The 26142-nt window shown below is 35.3% G+C and overlaps 1 protein-coding gene across 2 annotated transcripts in view; it reads left to right on the top strand.

The window, feature by feature from the left end:
- Window positions 1-9: 9 nt before the first annotated feature.
- The window catches only part of LOC131047125 (AUGMIN subunit 5), a 40270-nt gene continuing 14137 nt past the window's right edge, over window positions 10-26142 (top strand). The window contains exons 1-7 of one of the 2 annotated variants that reach the window (XM_057980975.2): window positions 10-979; window positions 2205-2750; window positions 7118-7223; window positions 14330-14506; window positions 22976-23185; window positions 24499-24684; window positions 24795-24954. In XM_057980975.2, coding sequence (XP_057836958.2) covers window positions 402-979; window positions 2205-2750; window positions 7118-7223; window positions 14330-14506; window positions 22976-23185; window positions 24499-24684; window positions 24795-24954 — 1963 coding nt within the window. In that variant the 5' untranslated portion in view covers window positions 10-401. The remainder of the gene's footprint in view (window positions 980-2204; window positions 2751-7117; window positions 7224-14329; window positions 14507-22975; window positions 23186-24498; window positions 24685-24794; window positions 24955-26142) is intronic. The other variant, XM_057980983.2, reaches the window with a different exon arrangement.

Here is a 26142-nt window from a genome sequence, read left to right as displayed (position 1 = left end):
ACCCCCCCTTGGCATTTCAAATCAAGTTTTTTAATAAATAAATTAATAGTTGCTCCTTCTCGTCCCTCTGAATTGCACGGGATTTAACGAGACTTTGAGATAACAGGAGGCAGGGTTTGGAATATGATGGACAGATTTTTTATATGGGCGATGGAATAATCATGTCAATGGGACGCCCAATTCAACTCCTTTATCACAGTAGCAGCAGACGCATCAGCTGCAAACGCTTCCAAATTTGCAAGAAAAATTCTCTAGGGTTTCAATATTCGTCTAGGTTTTCAAAACGCCCCACAATTTGGTTCCAAAGCGGCTTTTTGGTCTCTCGGATCGATCTTCATCTTTCTGGGATCTGTTGCATTGGTTTGAGGTGAATTCCGATAAGATTTTGTAGATTCAAAGCTATGCAGAACCCAAGCGGCGGCGTTCCACAGCCGGAAGCAATTTTGGAATGGCTACAGCAGGAAATGGGTTACCGGCCTCAGGGGCAATATTTATCTTCTAACAATCCTCTTCCTTCTCCTGAAGATCTCAAAAAAATCTGTAGAGGAAATATGTTGCCCGTTTGGAATTTTCTCTTACAAAGAGTAAAATCGGAGAAAACTGTGGAGAAAATTAAGAGAAATGTTCTGGTCCATGGAAGGCCTAGCGTCGGTGCCGGCCTGCAGGAGACGTCAAGGAATAATGTACGTGTTAAGGAAGAAGAGGTTAAAAGCAAAGGCAGGAGGAGATTTGATGGGAAAAATAAAGGCAAAACTGCGGAGATTCCGAAGAGTAAGGAGGTTTTAGAACGGGGGCAGGCTTCCGAAGCCTATGAAATCCGAGAGAAGGCTCTGAGAGAACGTGATGCGGCTGAAAAGGAGGTGGAGAGACTGAGGCAAATCCTTCAGAGACAACGGAAGGAATTGAAGGGACGGATGCTAGAAACTTCCAGGGAGGAATCCCAGCGGAAGAGAATGCTCGACGACAAGTCAAATTACAGGTTTTGAATTTATATCGTTTGTTTGGATTGTCGTGATTTTGCATCTGCTTTTGATAGGTTAAATATCTACGATGAATTTTTGTTGGGACACATGACGTCTCACGAAGCCAAATTGTCTTGTGCTGCAATTCAAAGGATAATTTGTCCGAGTTGTGTAGTAAGTGTGTATATTGTAGGTTGTTTGCTTCAAACTGATCCTTGTGGCTTTCCATGTAGGTCAATCAAACTAAATCGACATACAAAGTCACTAATACATACAGATTTATTGTTAAATTTCTTGGAGGAGCCACTCATTTCCATCTCTCAAGTGTCTGATAAATTAAATCATGCCTGACGTTAGAATACTAGTTTTTCAGTTAATCAAGGATAATCTACTTGCGGTGACAGTGAATCCCCCAGAGCTGTGTGACATTTGGTTTAACATTGTCGTTTTGAGAAAGCTCCTTTCAACTGATTTATTATCGCAGTCTTCATGTAAATCTGAATGTCATATTGATATTTTATTTGAATACTCTCTGCCAGTTCTGTAATAACAAAATTGGTGTGAAAAAAATCTACCATTGTTGAATAGCTCATTGCTCAAATTATGTATCATATCAAAGGTAAGTTGTCATAATAGAGTTACAGGGAACGCCAATTTTCTAGAAACCTTGGATAGGGTATGATGTGGAAATGTTGGCATGATATAAAGTTAAATTTTACTCACTATTGATTTTTGCTAGTTAAAAAAGAGTGTATTTCCACTTTTCGAACAACAAAAGAGGACTTGACTGCCTTGAGGTATGAGATTGGGGACGGCAAGGGTTATAAATTCCTATAAAATCCTCCCCTTCTTGACGTTAAGTTTGAGCACTTAACGGGCTATTCTGTAGAGAAAGATAGCTGGCTCCTCCTTCACCAGGGGAGTTTCATAGCCTATTAGTAGAGTACAAAATCTTACAAACAAAAATAGACATAAATGTATGCTTTGTGCTAAAGTTTCCCAAACCACACAAACAAAAACAAATATAGTTTGTTATGTTCAAGATATATCATACTGACATAGTCAAGAAGTAGTTAAAGTCATTATCATACTACACTATATGTGCGACTGCTTAAAGATGGACTTGAAACTTGAAAGTTTAGAGATTGCTGAAGAATCAACTTGAAACTTTGATTAAGAATTTCTGAACAGAATGCCATGTTTTTCCAAAGAGAAGCTTACTTGTTGTTATTGTGTATTTAGGCATAAGCAGGTGATGCTTGAAGCCTACGATCAACGATGCGAAGATACAACCAAGATTTTTGCAGAATACCAGCGCCGTCTTCATCGATATGTTGATCAGGCAAGGGATGCACAAAAGATGAGAGTTGGAGGTGCGCAAGATGTGACTCCTGACATCTTGCGTGCTCGTAATGAGCAGGACACAGTTTATGCTACAGTCAAGGGCAACAAACCCACAGATGGTCTCATTCTCATAGAAACAGCACAGGAAAGGAGCATTAGAAAAGCATGTGAGTCTCTTGCAGCTCATCTTACTGAAAGAATACGAAACACATTTCCAGCTTATGATGGGTTAGGTGTTCAAGGACTTAAATATTTAGAAGCTTCAAAGTTGGGTATCGACATTGATGGAGAAATACCAGATGATATAAAGGACATTGCTTTAAATTCCTTGAGGAGTCCTCCACAATTACTTCGTGCGATTACATCATACACAGCTCGAGTTGTCAATCTGATAAACCGAGAGACAGAGAAAATTGATGTTAGAGCAGATGCTGAGCGATTAAGGTTTTCTTTACTACTTTACCATCATTTTAGCCTTAGTGACTTGTTTTCATCATTGCTTTATCTTCACATTAGCTTTAGTAACTATGTTTCTGGTTTTCACAATGGGATGGCTTGTATTTCCATGAGAAATATCTATGTCAATGTAAATGTAACAATATGTTGTGCTAATGTTTGCTGTTGGTAAGATAAGATGTTACATTAATAGTCACTTTGGTAGAATCCTTTGAGCTTTAGTAGTGCTGGCTCTGTTTGTAATTGCTGATTTCAACCATCTGAAGTTTCTACAGCTTTATGCTATTAATAGGAAAGTCTTATTATGATATGAAGTTTGATTGTGAATGATCAACGAGATTCCCTAATTATTCTCAGGATGAACTTTGATAAGTATCTTGATTCAAATACAATAAGATTGGAGTGAGGCTTTTTTATTTAATTAAATTCCACATTTCTTTTTTCTGGTGGATCAGTTGTCTATTTATGTTGTGTGTAATAGAAGTAAAAGATCTCTATAGGCCTAAAATGTTGGTGACAAGGTTTAAACATCATATGTCAATAATCAATATGTTATTGTTATGTGTTATGTTTTAGCTCATTAACTGCTCATTCAACTCAGTTCTTGTGGTGAAAGATTTAAACAAGATCTTGTTTCTTATCCTCAGGAGATGAATTTGAGCCTTTATATAGTGATAATATATCTCGATCCACAGAGCAGGATTTTAAGTTCTTTGAAAGTGCTTGTTCTTTATGTGGCAGGGGTTTAGGTTTAGGTTTTGTCAAATGCTTTCCTGGATTTTTTTCCCAAATGTATGAATCAACTAGTAGCGTAATTATGCCAATGGGCGCTCTACAATGGCAGCGGGGTCTATAGGAGGTCAGCACAATCCATGTAAGAAAAACAAAAATGATAACAATATTGAATATAATAATGACTTAATATTAATAATTGCAAATAATAAACAAAGCAGACTAATTACAATATCATAGTATAATAATGACTTAATATTAATAACTGCAACTTTCTATTTTTGTTGGATTTGGATTTCGCGCTATTTAACAGCTCAAGCCTCTGTTGAAAATAGAAAGAAAAGATTGATGGAAAGCCCCTGTTGAAAATAGAAAGAAAAGACTGATGGAAAGAGAGCTGTGATAGCGAATAATATAGTAATTTTTTAAATGTAATAATAGATAAATAAAATAATTTCCTGAATAATGATATGTATGGGCGTTTGTAATTGTCTACAGCCATGAAAATTTATATTAAGATGACTACTTGGCCAATGTTAAACCTCTATTAGGTTTACCTCAACACTCGGAATCTTAGCATCCAATTTCTCGACTAAAGATGTATGCCATCTGAAAAGTAAACTGGTCTGCAAATTGACAAGAACATCTTAGAGCATTGTGCTAGGAATATGTATTGTGGTCAGAGTTTCTGGATATTTCCTTTACACTTTCCAGATATGTATATCCACATATTGGATACCAGGGAATTATACGATATGGCTGTAATGCCTGGATATGGTATCAGATATATCTATATATTTGAGCTATAATATCTGGATAAGTGCTGCACTGCTTGGTGCTGATTCTGGTTTAGGGTTGTGAAAAAAAATTGCAAAAGAAAATTGTTATGTTCTATGCCTTTAGATGTATAAATAATATAACTAAATAAACATAATAATTAAAAATATAAAAAGAAAGGGTGAAAATATATAAAAGTAATATTTTTAATGTTATGTTCTATGTTTCTAGATGTATAAATAATTGAATATATATATTTAATAATTGCTGTATATGGTCATCTGTCTCAGGGGGTCCTGAAAATATACAGAATCTGTTACCGTATCTGTTTATCCGATTCTATAATTTGTTCATGAGATCCTTCAACAATTACCACAACTCTGGCTGAGGTAGACACTGTTGGTCAGGTTACAGCTGCTATGTTTAGTCACAATTTTCAACCATCGGGCCTTATTAGTTGGGAATGAAAAATTTAGCAGCTTTAGTCTAAAGCATTGATCACAACTGAAAACAACTGATAACTATAATTTTCTGCAGTGAATTGCATGAAGTTACAAGATTCTTATCAGCTTGGCTTTTTGATTTTAACTTTGGCATCGCTAATGAGGTCTTAGTAATTTCTATTGGTTGTTTCACATCTCCTGCTATCTATAGTGAATCTGCTGATCTGAGTGGTTCAAGTTGTGGACTGTGAAGTTGTTGTTTACAAGCCACCCTTTGATTTTCGTAGCATAGCGAGCTGTTGGCATATTTGTATGTTTATCTTTTTGGTTTTTACTGCCCTTGTGTTTCTCTGTTATTCAGTCTGGGGAGTCATGGGCATATGCAGATTTTAGGTATTTAGATGCAAATCTATCATGATGGACAGATCTGTAATGGAATTTAAATTTAGTTTTTAAACATGAGTATAAAATCAGAATGGCAGATAAAGCTTTTATTTACACACTTGATTTTGTATGATGATAAGTTGAATAACTTGAATTTAATTATCCTTACGGATCAAATACATGAGTGGGGGTAACTTTCAGACAGAGGATCCTCTAGGTAGAGTGTAGAGGAAGATGAGTAGTAGCCTACTTATAGTAAAATGGCAATGCAAATAATATACATTTGATGAGGTAGAATCAATAATTTCAGAAACAGAATGTGAGACAAATTTGTGGTGCAGGGATCCATGTTGAGTACAGCTTTACATAGGCATCAATAACTTAAGTAAAGAGAGAAAACCCTAAAAAGATGGAGTGTGGAGGTATAAAATTTGATTTCTATTTATGAATGGTTAGAAATAGGTAGTTTTCTTTAAGAGACGAAACCCTTAAGATTGAGTGTGGAGGTAAAAAATTTGATTTTGAATGTTTAGGAAAGGTAGGCTTTCAATGTAAGGGAATTCTATAGCACATCTCAGGGGAAGTAAAATGAGTAGGAGCCCACAAACCATTACATATTTATGGAGATAGAATTTGAGGTTTTAGAATCAGAGAGTATATGATCTATGTCCTGCAGGGAACCATTCTGAGTACAACATCAAGAAAAAAGAACTTGCAAAGATTGGAAGTGACAGAAATGACTATGATTGGAGTCTGAAATTTAGATTAGTATATATGACAACTGATCATTGGAAGCAAATTTTATTGTCTTTTCAGTATTTTTAGTAGAAAGATGTTTTTTTAAAGTATAGTTTGATTACATGTGATAGTTTTCTGATCTATACTCTAGATGGTGTGTATTTTATGGAGTGGCAGCTTTGAGCCGATATCTTCTGGGACTAAAGTTTGCATTCCTGCATAGATTTACTTATAGCACTAGAGTACAGGTTTAGTTTAATATTCTGACTTCTTCAAGATTAATGCGTACAAGATGCCATTGGTGTGTCATCAGTTTTAATGGCTGGATTGCTTAATTATTTCACTTTGCTTAGTCCTTATAAATATTAACCAGAAAATAGTTATCATTTTCCTATGTATCCCACCATGACATTTAACATCCCAGTAAAATGTCCTAGGGATTTTTTTTCTTGCCACTCACTTCATTTTACTTTTAGGCTTTGTTAACGGATCATACTATTTAAGACCAACCATTAGCATACCTAATAAAAAAGCATTTCACATACTTTTTACAATGGGTGTGTAATCAATTCTAACAGATGGATTTCTTAATTATTTCGTTGTCTTTATCCTCATAAATATGAATCACAAAATAAAATATCATATTGTAATGTGGCGCTTTTTTTCTACTTCTAGGCATTATTAATGGATCATACTATTAAAGACCAACCCTTAGCATACCTAATAAAAAAGCATTTCATATAATTTTTACAATGGGTGTGTAATCAATCCTAATAGCTGGATTACTTAATTATTTCATTGTGCTTAGTCCTTGCAAATATTCAATCAGAAAATAAATTTCACTTTGCAGTATGGCTCACCAAGACTAGTTATTGTCTGCGTAACTTGTTGGGGGAGCTTTTTTTGACTACTTAATTTAACATGGACATTTTAGGCTTTGTTAACAGATCATGCTATTAAAGTTCAACCATTAGCATATCCCATAAAAAATAATTTCATATGCTTTTTAAAATGGATGTGTAATCAGTTCTAACAGCTGGATTGCTTAATTATTTCATTGTTCTTCCTTATAAATATTGATAAGAAATTAAATTACCGTTTTGTTCATGGATTCTATTAAAGACCAACCATTATCATATCTAATAAGGAAGCATTTCATATATTTTTTACAAGGATTTAATGCCTTAGATGAATAAACTGCTAGCATATTGGGTTTGGCTGTACTTTACTTTTTATTGACTATGCTATGTCAATTATGTTTTATGTAATTTTCTTCTACAGGTATAAATATGAGAATAATAGAGTAATGGATGCTACATCTCCTGATGGGAGCTCATATTCTCAAAGTAGAAGCAATGGAACGTATAATCAACTTCGTGAGAGACAGGTATTTCTGTGAATATTCTCCCTTTTAAGATGCACACTATTTCTTTTTCAGAAATTGCTTATCTCTATTTATAAGATCCTCCAGCTCTGGTATCTCTTTAGTTTTAAGTTTTAACTCTATTGGCACTCTTTAGTTTTCCTTGTCCTTCAAAGTATTTTTTTGAAGATTCATAGAGTTTTGTTTTATTCTTCACATGGATGCTACTATATTAATTTATTTCTTTTTTGATTTGTGATCTCTATTTATTATTCTTATTACTTGTAAATTTCTAGCATCATCATTGAATTATCTGTCATCGGTCCCAGAATGATTAATGTGGTAAAACACAAAAAGCTGAGGCAAAACTGGCAAATGATTAAATAATTAAAGTTCCTAAAATGTAAGAAGAAAAAGCAGATAAATAGTTATGAAACTTATTTTGTAAATTGATTAGAGCATTTGTGGACAACTTTTAATCAAATTCTTTTTCTTTTGTGGGAGTTATTATTGTGTAATATGAAAAACTCTTAAAGTAATTTAACGATATATTATACACATTAATAATAAAGAGAAAGAGAGAATACTATAGGAAGTTGTCTAAGTGAGGTACGATAATTATTACACATTAATAATAAAGAGAGAGAATACTATAGGAAGTTGTCTAAGTGAGGTACGATAATTATTACACATTAATAATAAAGAGAAAGAGAGAATACTATAGGAATTTGTCTAAGTGAGGTACAATAATTATTATGGCTCTTATGATCGCTATAGCAAATGATCAAGATGATCTTAATTAGGCACAAACTTCACTTATTTATACATATGAAGTTACGTGATCTTTCATGATTATAGCACATGTTGGTCCTTTGTTATCTACAAAGGTAGGCCATGATGAATCTACTAAATGATTATCCAATGCAGGCTGAAGTGGATTGAAACTACCACAATTTGGTTTGGAGAAAAGAACCCCATCCCCAAAGATGCACCCATAGCTAAGATCCAGGGGGCTTGACATGGCAAATTTACATCAAATGTTGAATATGTACCAGCATTCCTCCTAAAACTATAGTTTGAGAGAACAAAAAAGATGGCATCTTGCAAACACCTTCTCAAAGGGGCATTCTTGAAGCCAAGTAGGATGTAATCTGTTTTATACTTCATAAATCAAAAGTCTCTTTCAAAGTTGGCATGACATCAAAGTCTTAGAGACGTCTCAATCAGTGTTCGATCACCTATAGCTGGTGATCGTTAACATGTCACAAGGACAACATTTGAATCTGACAAATCTTTTCCCCTAGAGTCCAAACCACAACATTCCATGAAGAGAAAAGATAACATTAAAATGAAGTAGTCAGCAAAAATACCCACTACAATCCTGTGATGTCTTGATAATCATCTTGGACCACGATAACTACAAAGGAGCTTTAGAGAACCTACCTGAACTAAAAGGGTCTCATGTAAGAACCAAGAGATCAATGCCAAAGCTAGTCTCATCAATGAGGAATCCAATTCAACCATAAACCATGAACAAGCTCCAACCTTTTAAAAGTAAGAATGAGATTGTAAGGAGTGTCATACATATAAGAAATATCCATCCTTCAGGAAACAAAAATGTAAATGCATTAATGTCTAAGTACAAATTCACCAAAGATCAAGAAAAAAAGAACAACAATATCAGATGCGAAAGTAGTGATTTTCTCCTCATGCAAACACTCAGTGGTTGAGAACATTCAAAATCTATGGAATCATGCAGAGAATAAGCAAGAACCAATTATCAAATGTTCATGAAGGTGTTTAGTTTAGATTTAGAAGCAATTAAACATTTATCAAGCTTATCATCAATGCATTTGAGTATTTTAACAAACCAAGCAAAGAGGGCATCTCCCAATTGTTGAGGTCATTTACAAAGCAACCATGTATATTCAAGTAGTAAGGCCATCCACTTGCAAATCTAGGATGACATCTTTGAATCAATGCATCAAATCATCCGCAAAGTAATTGAGGATGGTGCCTTGTATTAGAAGTCAAATGATATCTACAAGAGAATTAAAGGTGGTAGCAAGGAAAGGTTATTTGCAAATAACCAAGGATATCATCTCTAATAACTGATAAATGATCACAATACAAGGAAAGGAGGATGCAAGTCTAGAAACAATTTTAAATCCTGTGGTATAGTGTAGCACCCCCTTTAGGTGCTTCAAAAACATTAAAAAATCCTAAAAATATCACGATTATCAATAATTGTTTGGATTTTATGTTTTTGTGACTGGATTATATAAGAACATAAGGGAATAGCATACTAAATGGGAAAGTATAACAGTTGTGTTTTATTTATCAATCCTCTTAATACAAAAATTGTGATTATGAACTCGTTTTAACAATGTGGTCCCTTGTCTAGACTACAAAGGAAGTATTTAAACTTGCCAATGGCTGCTAAGAAATTCCCATCATTGGCTACTATTCAAAACTACTTTAATCAACTGATGAGTCATAACTACACTTGCCAATTAGACAATATAACTGGACTTAACCCATATATGTTTTAGCTATCTACATTACGCCCCTGCTAAAAGAAAAGTTGTCTTCTAGACGACATAAAGTATACAAAAAATCATTACAACTGAGGGGTGGAGTGTGAGAAGACATCATTACTTGTTGAGAGACAGAAGATGAAGGGATTGAGTGTTGAGAAGCAGTATTATGCAGTTTTGTTGACCTCCTCTATTCGTTGCTTCAATTGATGAGCTGCCAGGAGTTCTCTTTCCTTAGAATTTTTTACTATTTTTACAGCTTCTATGAGTTGAGATTTGGTCTTTTCTTTAACAAGTTTTAATTCAGCAATTTTCTTTATTTATCACTCATTTGTTTGTCTTTATCTGCAATTTCTTTGACTTTTTGAGCAAGTTCGTTTTCCTTTTTTACCACCTTTGTTATTTCTAACTCGGTGAGGAGACTTTACTGGGTGAGTTGTGCTTGGAATCTCTGACTCTGATCATCTAGCTCTTGTCTTAGCTTTCGGGAGATATGTTTAGGCACATCAAGATGTTTCAGTATTTCGGTGGGTGGCTATTTCTTCATAACATGAGGTATCCGTATAAACAGTGAAATTTAGACTCAATGGAGTAAAGAGCTTCTAAAACTTTACTGTCTAATCCTTCAAAGGAAGGGACTATTTGTGTGGGATGCCGAGTTTGCTTCATCATAGGTGTCTTAGTGGTGGTCACCCATGAGAGAGAAATTCTGATGAATTCTTCATGGCACTCACCCTCAGTAAAGTGTTGAATCCTCTGAGCTTCTTGTAGGACCAAGGAAGTGTGAGTACTGTCCAACTTTTGTATCGTATTAGCCACCTTGCATATGATGTATGCCAATGGCTCTAAATCCTTGTATGTATTGTTTAATGGTTCCTAAGACCATTTCTTTGATATCCTTCACGGTCTCAACTGATTGGCCCTCTGCAGTTTGGAGTTTTGTAATAGTGTTTGCATTTCTTATTTGCTGTGTTTTTCTGAATTTTTTTGGGTGATGCAGTTCCCTCCTCCTAACCAAAATGTTCTAGATTTCATTATGAAGAAGGTAGAGCAGTTGGTGGCGAGATTTCGCTGCTTCAAAGAATGCCTATCAGAGAGGCTTTTTTCAATTTTAATTTGAATATTGTCCAGTTGCAGCTTAATGTAAAAAATAATTTGAATTTTTTCTTGAATTTACAGCCAACACCTGATGCAATCTCTAGTGTTTTTAATATTTGTTTTACTCATTGTTGTCTTGGGAAAGGGTGATGAGGCTCAGCCAAGCTTGTCTTAGTGCCTGTTTAAAACCTTTCTCGGAGGACCAAATAGAGGAATATTTGTAATGGATAGGACCATAGTTAGTCTTTTGCTTCTAGGGAATGCTGATAAGCTAATGGTTTGAAATAGGATTTGCATGCATTTTCGTATGAGGAAGCATAAACAATTTTAGAGGCTCCCTAAAATTAAAAAGTAGTCTAACTTTGCTGCTACAAAGGCTGCTATAATTCTCTTGTTAGTTCAACTGTATTGCCCTTTTCTGGGTCTTAATCATCCAGGTCATGACTATTTGTGACATACTCAACAACTTCCCTATAGGTATCATTTACAGGAAGATGTTCTCTTTTTTCACTTGAATTGAGCACAAGAATCCATTTTATAAGAAAATTTTAACCACATTTTCATTGATAGAAGTCCAACGGGTAATACTCATTCGAGAGGGTGTATTACATATTGGAGTTTGTATCTCTCAGTGTGATTTTTATCAGATTATCTAGTAAGCATTCAAAAGTTGATCTTCTAGCAAAAAATTAATGGACCAGGTTGTTAGAACTTCTCTGCCTCAGAGGATGATTCAGCAATATTTTCACATGAGCGTTTATTTATTTTTCATTAAACTTTAATAGCATCTATACTTCTTGTTTTAATTTCTTGAATAAAAAGAACATTTGGTTTTCTGGTATGTGCTTTTGAGACAGTACTGTCTTTTATGCTTGTATCCTTTCTATTATTCCATGAGATGACTAGCATTTCCTATGGGTTTTATTTTATGGTTTTGAAGATCGAATCAATTATAGCCTGTGCGCCACCACAATGTTTTCATCTGCTTCCTTTGATTGCACCTTCATATTCCTTTCTCTACCTTTGGTGGATTGGGGTTTATAGCTAGAGGCAGGAACTGCCTGCATTTCAGACTCATCAATAGCTAACTTGTTGCTTCGAATTAGGATATTTTGTATCTCTAGCTGGGTGGGAGAATTGGGCTTTGGTTCTTTTTCGACATTCTCCATCTGTATCCTTTCTTTTTTCTTATGCATGGTCTCTTTGCCCTCCTCTGTAGAATCTAGAGCTGTGAAGGTATTAGATGTGAGGTTCCATATTGTGCTTTTTAATTTTTTGGGAGATCTGTGTTGACTTGGTGGTCAGCACCTCCTTGGGGACTCATGACATGGCTTAACCGCCTCCCGTGGATCGGGTTAAATTTGGTGTTTGTATCGGGCGTTGATAGTTCGAGCTTTTGGCGCAATGGGAAATGATTCCAACAATTGGTATCAGAGCCTTGGGTCACGGGTTTGAGTCTCCCTTCAATGGGTGCTGAGGGGGAGATTGTTGACCAGGTGGTCAGCACCTCCTTGGGGACTCGTGACATGGCTTAACCGCCTCCCGTGGATCGGGTTAAATCTGGCATTTGTATCGGGCATTGATAGTTCGAGCTTTTGGCGCAACGGCAAACGATTTCAACAATCCGTTATGTGTTCTATGTGCTGGCTGAAATCCCTTATCAGCTCCACCTTGAGTTGTAGCTTCCTTTTTAAAATTTTAGGCAGTCTCTCAAAAAATGTGAATGTTTGTGTCAAAGGTCACATTTGAAAGGAATTTGTTGGTAATTTAATTTTTGAGAAAAGGATAGATTGTCCATCTTTAGTTTGATGGCTTTCAAACAGCCCTTTTACAAGACCTAATTACACATATTCTGGCCACTGAAAATTTCTCTCTTTAGGTGGAGCCTACATTTTGTAAATTCTGATTGTGTTACCAATTGCTTGGAAAGCATCCTCATGCCACAGGTGTAGGGGAGGAAGGGTAGCTGGACCCAAACTAGGAGCCCTAGAAGGAAATTCATTAAGCAGATCAAAGTTTTGGGTTTCCAATTATTAAATTAAAGGCCACAAGGGTCCAAAAGCTAGGAGCTACTCTTATCAGATCTTTATCTTCTGTATCCGAGAAAGAGGCAATGGAAAACCCCTGACCACATTGAGATTTTAATATTACCTGCAACTTTTAACTTCCTTTTTTTATCCACCTATGACTCCAATGATTTGGACGAGGGCCATGTGCCAGAGAAGTGTCCCACCAGCATATGTTCTCTCGAGATCTAACAGCTTTTCTGCAATATGCTCACTGGGTATATCCATAGTAGGGACTTCATCACACCTTTTCATTAGATTGAGGTTTCGGATTTTTCCTTCACTCGCTCAATGTTTGCAACAATATCTGATATGATTTTTTTAAGCATAGCAGGTCAATCATCAGAGGAATGAGGCAGGGAACCCTGTGCTGATAGGAAGTGGGGAGCCATGAGGGCTCAGGCGACGGGGAAGGAAGGGAGGCAGCAGCAACTCTTGCTCTATTTTAATTATATAATATATTTTTTAACAGATGTTAGTAATGGAGAGAAAGAAGATTTGAATATATCAGCCCCAGGGACTTTAACCTTAAAGTCTATTTCAGATTGACAATATCTCACATTGCAACATATCTGCAAGAAAGTGCAATGGATTAGGGAAAGGTCACTTGTAAACTTACTATTTTTCTGGATTTTAACTTCTTTTGACATCTTTTGGGGTAAAATGTCAGCATTTAATGAGAAAATAGTAATTCTTTCTCCAAAAAATTTCAAAATTTAACATTCTAGTGTGAATATTTTAGTATTAGTCAACAGAAGTGTGATCATTTGGGAATAATTCAATAGAGTTAGTGGAAGTGATCGTATCCCTAAGTTAATTTTTTTTGCACATTTGGCTTTAAATATTTTGAGGGAATCTGTTACATCTTGGATCTTGGAATTTTGGAAAGTAAATTAGAGCTGAGTGAAATGCTAGTCATCGTTCTCTGGTTATTGCAGCGATGAATTTTCTCTTCTTCTAACTGGTGTATTCTGATTTTAAATATACCATCTGATGTAAGAGTCCCAGGACATGTTATGTTCTTTGCTATGGTACATGTTTAACTGTGAAATATTGAGGGACGATTCCTACTCATTTTAGATATCTTGGAAGCCATTTTAGAGTATATTATATCTTGTAGTGTATGTAACTCACATTATAGAAGGATGGGAATATCTTTTAATTGCAGTGTATCTTCGTGACAAGTTCCGTATGACAGGACCATTTCTTGAGCGAATTTTCTTTTGATCTCATTAGCAGATACATATCCTCCATAATTTATAGTAGCATTGTCAATAATTTGGTGGTTGTATACATCAAATAGCATATTTGAAGAATCTGAGTATTTGGTCCCATAAAATTATATAAAAGATTAATTGATTGTTTTTGATGAAAGTAAATATCCATTTCTATTGAATTGAATTTGAAACAATTATCTATTTGTATGCAGAAAGCCCATGTGCAGCAGTTCATGGAAACTGAAGATGCATTGAATAAAGCTGCAGAGGCAAGAAAGGTTAGTGAGAAGCTGATAAAGCGAATGCATGGCAGTGACAATGGAGATGCAGGTTATTCATATGCTGTTGGAGACAACATTCAAAGCTCGGGAGGCCTGAGACAATTTGAGGTGCACTGAATTATCTTTAGGTGTTGCTAAGTATTGACTGTTTGTTTCTCTCTTGTTCTGAACATGTACTTTAATGTTGGTGAATTTATGGGCAAGATTGTGCTTGGTGTGGAATACAACATAAAAAACCAAAAAATCTGCTGTCGTTGTAGATAGCATTTTAGGCACTTCCAACACTTGTCTAGAGGGGATTGCCTGTGAAAGAGCAATCTTTAATCATATGAAGATACATGAAATAAGCTGTGTTTTTACAATCACCAGTCAATTAATGAAATGGACCTTGCCTGTCCACTATTAATCTGGAAACAAGGAAATTCCTGGGCATAACATTACTAAAATTGTACAATTGTGTTTTAGTGGAAGTGAATGGAAAATTAAATTGACTCATCATTTCAATGTTTTGGGGCAAACATGTTCCAGTCATGGCATATGTTTTCTGAACTTTGGGGGAGGCAGTTTTATTTTGGATTTTTTTGATGGCAAAGTCTTTAGTCTGGATTCTGTGGGTGACAATTTTTTTTTTGATTTCGTGCAGGACATATTTTAACAGATTTTTGGGGTGGTAGGGGAACAGCTATTAAAACGAATCCAAATACAAAAAAAAAATGCCTAAATATGACAATCATGTTTCAATCATGGCAAATGTTTCCTGGACTTCGGGGAACATGTTTCTTGGCAAATATAACAAAAAGATAAAAGATTCAGGATTTTGGAGACATGATTCAATCATGGTAAATGTTATGTGGAGTTTGGAAAAGGCAGTTTTTTTGTGAATTTTGGGGATGACATTTTTTTTTTTCTGGATTTTTTATATGGCATTTTTTATCTGAGTTTTAGGGATGGCAGGGGAACAGCTACTAAAACAAATTCAAATACAAAAAGATAAATTTTGCCTAATAACAAACAAAACCAAAAGAAGCTGATATTTTAATGAGCAAGTATAATTACAATTCACTGATACCATAATCCATCCGATACACTGAAAATACAAGCATAATATGCTGTTCATTCCACATCTGTTTGTCTTTTCCAAAGGCAAAAGGAGATATCAACATTGTTTGTCCAATCCAAAAGAACATGCCTGAGTATTATTCTAACACAAATCTGAATCAGAAAAATGATAGAATCTGTGTGGAGAAATGCCAAAAAAAAGAAGAAAAGTTGCATGTGCATGGTACATGGTTAAGTTGAGCAACAAGCCCAGAAATCAGAGTAATTGTTTGTTTGGCCTTCACCCAAAGAGAAATAAGGAGCAAAAGAGAAGAAAGGTAGAGTAAAGCATAGGCTTTAAAAGATTTTTTTTGGATTATGTTTATTTTATTTTATTTGCTATTTATTATGTGTTTGACTTTGGGGACAGCCAGGGGATGCCAAGAAATCCCCCAAAACACCAGAAATAGGAGACACCAATAAATCCCCAAAAGGACAAAACAAAAGGGTTGCCAAGAAGTCCCTAGGATGCACCTTTATATGGGACATCTAGGAGATGTCCTCAAAATTTTAAAATAAAAGATAAGGACAGGTTGTCCGCTTCAAGTCCCAGAGTCTCCTGGACATCTGGAGGGTCACGCAGATCCAGGGGCACAGCCCCTTGGAACACTGCATAAGGCAGAGAAAACATAGGGTCAATCCAACTAAGATAAATTTTACTATAAATAACTTCAATCAGAGTAGTATTAAGTTTTAACTACTGATCTAAAAATATATAGTACATCTTAAATCTGTAGAATGCAAATGTCTGCCCATGCCAATGTGTGCACTGGGAGGAGGGTGCCCTTGGGGATCCATCTTCCATGGTGGTTATGCAGAAATCTCTTTCTTTATGATATTAGAAAAGCAGGGAGGATTCAAGGGAAATAAGGGATGGTTTTTTTAGGAGCCTTTGCACCAGATGAGAGTACTTTGTGCGGCTTTCTGAGTAGGTTTCCATACAACACTTGGATCAACTGTGCTGGGGCAATAGGTAATTGGAGATTTAGTTCTCCTTTTGATCATAAAGCAGTATTGGAAAGGGCTTTTAAATTTTTAATGGCTAAGAGACATGTGGTCATGCAGTTTGCTGATTTTTTTGTTCCGGTTATGTTTGGCTTGATTTAGCTGATATATAATGAATATGGTATATATTAAAAATATATAATAATTATTTTAATACAATATATATAATTTTTAGTATATTACTATTTTACTATGTTACCCCGAGTTTCCGGGACGGGGGGACGGGGAAACGGGTTTCCGGGACAGATTATTTTTTCTCAGAGTAGGGGACGGCAGTGGGGACAGCTATATAAAAAATAGGGAAAATTTAAAATATATAGGGAAATTTAAAATATTCGTATAAAAACATGGATAAAGCATGTTTATATACATTATAAAACCTTAACATATAACGTTTGTGTTAAATAATTTAAATTGAGAGTTTGCATGAGAGTGGAAGTCAAACAAATAATCGAAATTCAATCATTAATTTTATGGGACAGCCAGAGTAAGGGTTTTCAAAAGTTTCCGAGTTTCCGGGACGGGTCAAATTATGCCGGAAACGCGTCCCCGGGCAACACTGCTATTTATAAATATATGTATGAAGTAGTTAATTCATAATCTTATAAATGTATCTGTTAAATTAATCAATATTTCTAAAGAAAATGGATTCTTCTACCAAGAGTAGGTTTAATGAATATGACAATTAATTAAGCTAATTTATAGCTGGAATATATTATGTGATAGAACTTTGAGTTTTGCAAATAACAAAAATAAATACGCTTAGCTGATTTTAGTGGTCAATAGATCGCTTGCTTGCTATTTTGATGATAACTTTTGAACTAACTCAGAATTGCGAGGGCTTGTATGCTATTGAAGTATAACAGCTAAATTTGAATTTTTGCATAGAATTTGGTGGATCAATCCTTTGTGCTATATAATTGATTCCAAGCATTGCAAGTCAATGCTTCCCATGGATGCATCCCTTGCCCTAGTACCTTCGTTTCCTATAGGGGACATTTTGGGGATGTAGGGATGCCTAGGAAACATCCCTTGTCTCCTTTCCAAGCCAAACTTAGGGTACTTTTCAAAATGCCCTAGAAAGTGCAAGATACGTCGGGAAATGTCCAAGCATCCCCTGACTGTCTCGAGGATGGCTACAAAACAAAATTTAAGTTAAAAACATCACATTTTAAATTTTAAGAAAGGGGCCAGTGGTCCCGCAAGGACTCTCTTACCCCATTAAACAACAACAAAAAAGAAAAATAATATCTCATTTTAACATTTGCAAACTTGTGTTGAAGAGAAGCAGTTGAAAAAGAGAGAACATCAGTTAAAAGAGGAGTCTAGGGCATTAAATCTACTACACTAGAGGTAAGTTTTTAATCTTACATTTGTTTTCACTTTTTAAAGTTTTTTTCAAAAATTTTAACACCTAATAAGGGCATTTTGATTTTATTTTTTCTTTTATTTGAACTGGCAGCACTCTTTTGATTCTTATCCAAAATACACCATGAGCAACATTGATAGTAGTGGTAGTGAGGAGGTTGAAGTGCAGATGCAGGAAAGAAGTAGAGCTAGAACTCACAGAAGTATGGCAGCCATTGGGGGTTCTTCAGGGAGTGGTAGTGTAGTAGGGTCAGCAAGTACAAACCCATTTGAATGCCCTTCCAAACTTCTTAAAACCTATGCAAAAAGCCCATTTAACCCCAAGAAACCTCTTGTACGGCATCACAAATTAATAGGGATAAGAAAAAATTTCATGGGGGAGTAGAGTATGGCTATGCCATTTGTGCAAAAAGAATTTAGGGGCAGCTATATGATTGTTTATTGTTATCTTTTGTGGATAGGTGGTCAAGGGGTGAAAGGTTGTGAAAAATAACTTAAGCTGAGAAATTTGAGGCAACTAGATTGCATATGGAGGGGTGGGCAAGAAAGAAAGGAATTCCATTGGAGAGATTGTAGCCTAGTGTGTCATTTTCTATAGGATTCCTGTATGTTGGAATTCAAGGGGGACAGGGTTCTATATCTAATAGGGGAAAGAAGAGAACTACCAGTGTTGCAGATATGTTTAACATACATTCATGAGATGTGGCTGATTTTTCTGCTGCTAAATATTTTTCATGCTCTTATACCATTTCATGTAGCACGTTCACCATATTTTAAACAAGTGATTAAAGATGTGATAGATGTCAATCCTTCATTTGTCCCACTTGGAGAACATAAGCTTTGTACCAGCCTCCTTGGTAGAGAATATTCAAAGGTGAGTGTGTTGATGAAAGAGATAAGACAAACTTGGATAAGGGTTGGATGCTGCATCATCGTGGATGGGTGGACCGATATCAAACATTGGTCACTCTTCAATATTATTGTCACAAGTTCAACTAGCTCATATTTTTTCAGAGCTTTTGATTGTTTGGGGAAGAGGAAGGATGCCATAAAAGAGGTTGGAGCCTCTAATGTTGTATAGGTAGTGACTGATTGAGCTTGTGTGTGTAAGTTAGCTAGTTTGATGGTGGAGGGTGTTTACAAGCACATTTTTTAGGCCCCATGTTGTGTTCATGCTTTGAACAATACCTTGGCAGACAACAGGAAGATATAGTGGGTGAAGGTAGTGGTGTTAAGAGGCTAGAAATGCGCAGATGTTCATTTGCAATCATCACACTTCATTTGCTTTGTTCAACACTTTTTTGAGGAAGGAATTCCTCAAGCCTATTGATGCTAGATATGCCAGCTGCATTTTGTTAGAGAGGATGCTTGAGGTCCATGAGGCTTTACAATTAATGTTGGTTAAATTAGAGTGGGTAGATGGTTAGAGGAAAGCATACCTCAAGGAAGAAGTGTGAAACAAAAGAAATCCTTGATGATGATTGGTGGTCGACAATGAGGTAAGAAAATTGCTGGTTTTATTATGTAATTTTTAAGATCATAATTTATTATTGTTTCTAATTTGTATAATATTTTCTCTCTTTTTTAAGATTTTATTTTTTGTAACTTGTTTGCCTTGCAGATTGGTTTGCTCCTTCATGGAGCCTATCGTGCAAGTAATAAGATATGTTTGATGCTAACTCTCTCAGCCTTGGAAAGATTTATGAGACCTTCGATAGCATACATGGGATTATTAAGCAAGCAATTCATATAGGGGCATTATTTTGGGATTTTATGAGAAGCTTCTTAGGCTCATTGTGATGTGATGATGTGACACTATGAACACCCCACTTCATATGGCAGCCTATACTCTAAATCCCAAGCGGTATGTAGCTAACACCTAGAAGAGTGTCTCCATCCCATGATGAAGAGTTCTAATAAGGGCTCATGATGTATATTCAAGAGGAATTTGCTTTACTTCACATATTGGCTTGCATTCATGAATCTTTCTAGTCCAACCTTCAACAAATCATAGGTGAGGATGAATAGGGCTACATTAGCTCAAATAAATCCTATTGGATTGTGGACATGGCATGGCAAGGACGCACCAGAGTTAAGGGTACTTGCGATTCGTTTTCCTTCACAAGTTGCTAGTTCCTTTGCTGCAAAAAGGAATTGGTCTACATATAGCTTCATACAGTTAGGAATTGATGAGGAGGAATCACACGAGGGATTGGTTGGGGTCCCATTGCTGTAGTCCCTTATAATAGCAATGACTCAGACTCTAGCTCTGATTTTTATACAAACCTACCAGATGCATTTGCTGAGAGTAGGGACAGCTATATATTTTCTTTGTTATGATATGAATAAGGACAGCTATATTAGGGACAGCTATATATTTTCTTTGTTATGATATGAATAGGACAGCTATATAAGGGACAGCTATAAATTTTCAATGTTATGATATGAATATTTGAAAGTTCTTTATAATTATAAAAACTTCCCTATTATCTAATAGCTGTCCACTTTCGTCCCCTAAAAAATGGCCAAAACTATCCTCGTATCGGAAACATGTCCCATCGTCCTTTGCTGTCGTCCCAAAAACTTGGGGGAGCATAGTTGCAAGTTTGATTTGTGATGCACAGATTTGAACTAGTTGGCTGTGGTGCACTCATGCAACTTGTGTTCTCTAAAAAATTGATTTCCAGTACGGTATAAGGATTGGTAGTATTGAATTGAAAAATACCTTGAGTAAATCACCAAATCACAATGGACAAGTTCTGGTATGTCAACCCCCTTGGTTGGATGGACTTTATCGTCATGGAAATGTTTGGAAATGATTGAAGACAGCACTCTTTAATAATGTCGATACCTTAGAATGATTTAATTTAGAAGTATGTTCCTTTTAGTGCTTCAAAGTGAAGTATTCCTAGAACAATTATTTTCTTAATGCATATAATTTATGAAATTGAATTGCTCTTGAATTAATGCATGTCGACACATCAATTGATTTTGCAAATGAGTAAGTAGGTTCATAATATCTAGTAGAATAGGTAGGAGTCAACTAAGATTTGAAATTTTAATTTTGGGTCAATTCCACACGATGTGAGTTTGGGTTTAGCGCTTTAGGATTGACTTGGGATGAGGACATGCAAATATCAAAATGAGAAATGAATGTTTCACATGGGGGAAATAGTATGCATGATAAATGGAAAATGCATAGGAATATGTGTGGATGTGGATAAGATATCTTTGGGAAATAATATGCATGATAAATGGCAAATTTATAGGGATATATGCTGATGTGGATAAGGTATAGTTGAATGTGTGGTGAAGAATTGGGGAGTGAGCCCAACTTTGCTTAAGTAATTATGCTACTCCATCCTGTGCAAATCTCACCATCACAATATTATACAAATATAAATTAAAATAAATATGTATACAATATTAAATCATAGAAAAATAATATCAATTGCAATATTTTATATATAGTATAATAATACCATTTCATCTTTTCTCACTTTGTGATTGATTTAGGGACTGGTCAATTCCATCGTATTTGTAAAGATTGTCTGAGTGTGCAGTTATGTCTGCCAATGTCCACACAAAAGTTCTCTGAGTGCATGAATGAGAGCCCTGCCCTGATACCTTTATGGAGGAGTGTAAATTGATTGGCTGACATGGTTGGGCCAAAGATGAAGGCTGCATGGTTGAAGAAGTGGAACGTCATCACCCTTCTTATTTATTGTCTTATTCAATTCCACTTCTCCTATTTTCGAAGAAATGTAAACAAGGATTTGAAACTTGCAAGCATTTCTAAATTGAAAATTTAAAAAGCTTAATTGAAGGAGGGTTTTTTTGCTTGGTCCTAAAAATCTATTTTTTAACACAATTTTTAATTTTTCTGCAGTCAACTTTGTCTTGGCTATTTCCCAGGATTATGTATTTGTCCTAGGTACATTTTAGATGTACATGGGATGATTAAATGTCTTGGGAATACACCTTGGGTTTACCAAGGTACCTTGACCTGGGGTTACATCCAGACCCATTCTGTATTTTGTGGCACCGGACAAACCTGGTAATGTAGATGTTGAGGTGTAAGTACTTAGTGACTAGTTGTGAACAATAAAATTTTAAGAAAGTTCCAATCAAACACAACCACCATTTATATATGTATTCATGTCACATAATGTGCATCTAAATGCTGAGATTAAATCAATTTTAATAATCACGATGCCTTCATAAGACCCAAGAATAAACAAGAAGTGCAAACATTAAAAACTTAATGAGTGAAACACTATACTTGCATTAAAATTCACTTGTAGTTCAGCAAAATGTTTTGTGATTTTTTATGCAATTTTGCTTATTTGGGTAAAAATGTAAATGTTTAAGTGATTGTTTTTCCAACACCCATTGTTAAAGTTGTTGTCATAAATGTTAAAAGTACAGTTAATTGTTGCTGTATCTGGAATACTACATAGGGTTACTTTATAGCATACTATGTCATGTTGGACTCTGAAAAAATACTTATAAAATATATGATGCTTCATGTGTAATTTATGATGCATGAGAATGAAGAACGGATATGGATTGTAGTCCAGAGCTCCTTTATAACTCCTGAACTTAGGTTATTAAATAATTATTTACATATTAACACAAAACTTGAAAAGAGTTGCATGTATGATGTTTTGTACCCATGTGAAACTTTTCCTACAATGTTCAATTTCAGGTTAAATTCTTGTCTCTTCATATCAAAACTTAGAAAGCAAGGCATTTTCATTGATTTTATTTGTGGGTTTTGTGCCTAGTTTTCTTATTTTTCCTTTAAGGACTACTCTACAAATTTATCTGTTTAAATGTTACCATGCTTAGAAAATATTCATTGCTAGTATTATCAAAAGTTGACGAGATTTTAAATGTACCTGGTTTTAATTTAGTCAAAGACTGCATGTACACACAACATGATTGATATATACGATATAGTATGTTTGCTCTTATTCTATACAATAATTGCTAGAATAGCATAAAATTTCAAGTGTTTAGATCTAAATCACATTTGGTTCATATGTAAACCAAAAAGATCTCACAGAAATAATAATAACCAGTTGCTGTTTTTCTTGCTGGCAGCTGGACGTTTTGTCAAAGGAAAGAGAACTAGTAGGGTTAAGAGCAAGTGTAAATACATTGACATCAGAAGTTCTACGGCTGAAGAAAATGTGTGCAGAGTGGAGAGAAGCTGAAGAAGCATTGCGACGGAAATGGAAAAAGATTGAACAATTTGATGGGCGCAGGACAGAATTGGAATCAATTTATACAGCTCTTGTCCGATCGAATCTGGTAAGTTTTTGTAAGATTATGCACATTTATGTTGTCTTCTCTCATAAAAAATGTTGACTGTTGTCTGATTTTTTATTTCTGCCCATATTTAGAATTTTAGCAACTGTAGCTCAGCTACAACAATTAAGTTGGAATGGGCTGTTTTTCAGCAATATCATTACACTTCTAACTAATTTAATTGATTTTATCCAAATATGGATCTTATCAGTTGGAAGATAGTTACTTTATTTTGTAAATGCTGGTTTATACAGAGTAAATGTGACTTGTGATTGCATTTTTCTCACCACGGGAGAAAAATGGTAATAGAATGATTGGATGTGTTTGCAAGCTGGATTGTTGAATTAATTGCACATATATTATTGTGCCCATAGCTTACTTGGATAGGCTGTTTGAACTGTCTTGAACAATTAGATGCCATGGAGAGCATGAAATTGGGTTGATTTTAAATTTTTAAACTATACCTTGGGCTTTTAAAACGACTGACAACATTTTCGTTGATTTATCACTATTCGAATTGAAACCTGAAGTTTTTTAAATTTGAATGAGACCTAAGATAATTGGAAAAACAATGTGGGTTTCTACAAGAGGGGTCTCAGACACCAAATTGGTGTCTCAGTTGACGGTAATCTAAAATCCACCATTTATTGTTGTTTTTGGGGAAAATGTTCACAAGTTGCTTGCTTGATACTGTCATCATATCTAATGGGCTTGCTTTCAGGAGATCAACTCAGCTGTTTATTGCCTTATACAAGATGGTTGAGTTCAATATTTTGTATTTTCTAGTTCGTGCCCCAAATTATACTGTGTGCTTGAACAGACAATCTGTAATTTGGTATGTAATTTTTTGTGTGAAATCTAGCTACATAGAGAAATATTGAGCTTGTTTTTATATGTATCGTTAACTTTTTTTAGTTGGGGATATGAGTTCATTGGACTTGAATTCCTACTTATTGGTAATATATTCTGTCAGATGAAAGTCCTCCATACCCATCCCTGTCCTCATACCTTTACTATTTTTGAATTTTTCTATTAAAATGTTATTCCTACTTGTTCTCCCTTCCATGTTTGCCAATCCACACAAACAGGAGCTCAGTGGAACATATGTCAGATTTTGCCTTCTGGGAGACTTCTATAGGTTATTTGTTGAAGCTTTGTTGCTATACCTAAGTGTCAGATTGTCTCTATCCTAGTTATGTTATGAATTATGCCAATTTTTGTTTCAGAGGTTATGACTATAGTAATTCCAGCACAATTTATTTTAATGTCAAGCTAGCTGAGATGCTTTTTAGTAAAATGAATGCTTTGATATGCAGGCTGCTGCAGCATCTTGGGAGCAGCACCCTCTGGCTGCTCGTGAATATTCAGCAAACACAATTATCCCTGCATGTTCAACAGTTCAAAACAAAACAACAGAGGCTCACGATCTCATAGAAAAAGAAGTAGTTGCTTTTCACAGAAGCCCAGAAAACCGTCTTTATATGTTACCGGCCACTCCACAGGTTGGCTCATTGTTAAATTACATTATGTATTTCTAATTACCTTTCCAGAAATGAAGCATATAGAGACAATCACTAAATTCTGCTTCAAAATTTCTTTCCATTCAAAATAGGCTCTTCTGGATTCCATGGGTGTAAGTGGGTCAACAGGTCCTGAAGCAGTTGCTGCTGCAGAGAAGAATGCAGAATTATTGACTGCAAGAGCTGGTGCAAGAGATCCTTCAGCAATTCCATCAATTTGCCGCATATCTGCAGCACTACAGTATCATGCAGGTAGTATGTTCTGCAATCTACAGGTCAATTATGTTTGCAATTATTTTTGACTATAGCAAAACAAATTGAGGGAAATCTCATATTTCAAGGGGTAAGTCATAGGATGTTCTTTAAACTTAGTATTGTTTATTTGTTCCCAAAAATCAATTTTCTGGGATATATGTTATTAGTCTGCAAAATTATAATTTTTTTTTATAAAATTATTGTTGGGAAAGTTTTATCACCTTCTAATTGCTTACTGTTTGGTTGTAGTTGTAAATTATTAACTTGATATTTGTGAAACATATTATGTGTGATTTTTTTTTAAAAAAGAAGGGTGGAGCTATGAACTGGTGAGCTCACAAATGGGGGTACCTCGTCCCCAAAATAAATAGTCAATAGTAACACTCCAGTGGTGTTTGAATCTTGATGGCAAGAACAACACCACAACAAATTAACCACCACACTATGCAAATACTGGCCTGAAACATATCATGTTTGTTATAATTTCAAAATTTCAATTAATTGTAATCCCGTAGCTTGAAGGGTTGTGTAGAAGCATCAAACTTAAAAGCCTTGGAATCGAGGAAATAGAAGAAGAAATTTTTTAATGTCCATGAGGCTAAAAATAGGCTATGGCAGTCTGCCTAATCAAATTGACTTCTGCATTTCAATTCTTTTTCCATGCAAGGTGATGATGAGCACCATCAACTTCTCAATGATCCCCTCGCACTAAGAGATAGCTGTCAAGATATTTACATACACGTCCTTTCTGTCTAGAATAAAATGCTTTTTGTTTCCACTTTCTCGGAAGTGCAAAAAATACACACTCTTTCGTTCCAAGCTTCTTTTGTTTTTTTCTAATGTCTAGATTTACACTGTAGTCCAAGTTGCTGGTTCGGGTTCGGGCACCGGTTTGGGTTCAAAGAACCGGTACGCTGGTATGGCAAAATTTTGAAAAGGGGTTTGGGCTCGTTAGTACAAAAATATGTAAATTTTATATACATATAGCCTATAAGCATGAATTAAGATTAGCATGTCACATAGCATCATATAAACAACAAAACCAACATAAACTTGTAATCAAGTTTTATATCAAAATGACAAAATATTCAAGTATCCTGGCAGAAAACCCGAGCTGGCAGAAAAAACCACTGAACCATGATTTTTCTGTAATGCGGCAAAAACGGCATGAAAATCGCGCCTGGA

This window comes from Cryptomeria japonica, chromosome 4 (assembly GCF_030272615.1).
Source record: "Cryptomeria japonica chromosome 4, Sugi_1.0, whole genome shotgun sequence".
NCBI lineage: Eukaryota > Viridiplantae > Streptophyta > Pinopsida > Cupressales > Cupressaceae > Cryptomeria > Cryptomeria japonica.
Note: the sequence above shows the minus strand (reverse complement) of the source record. Positions and strands in the feature narration are given on the sequence as shown.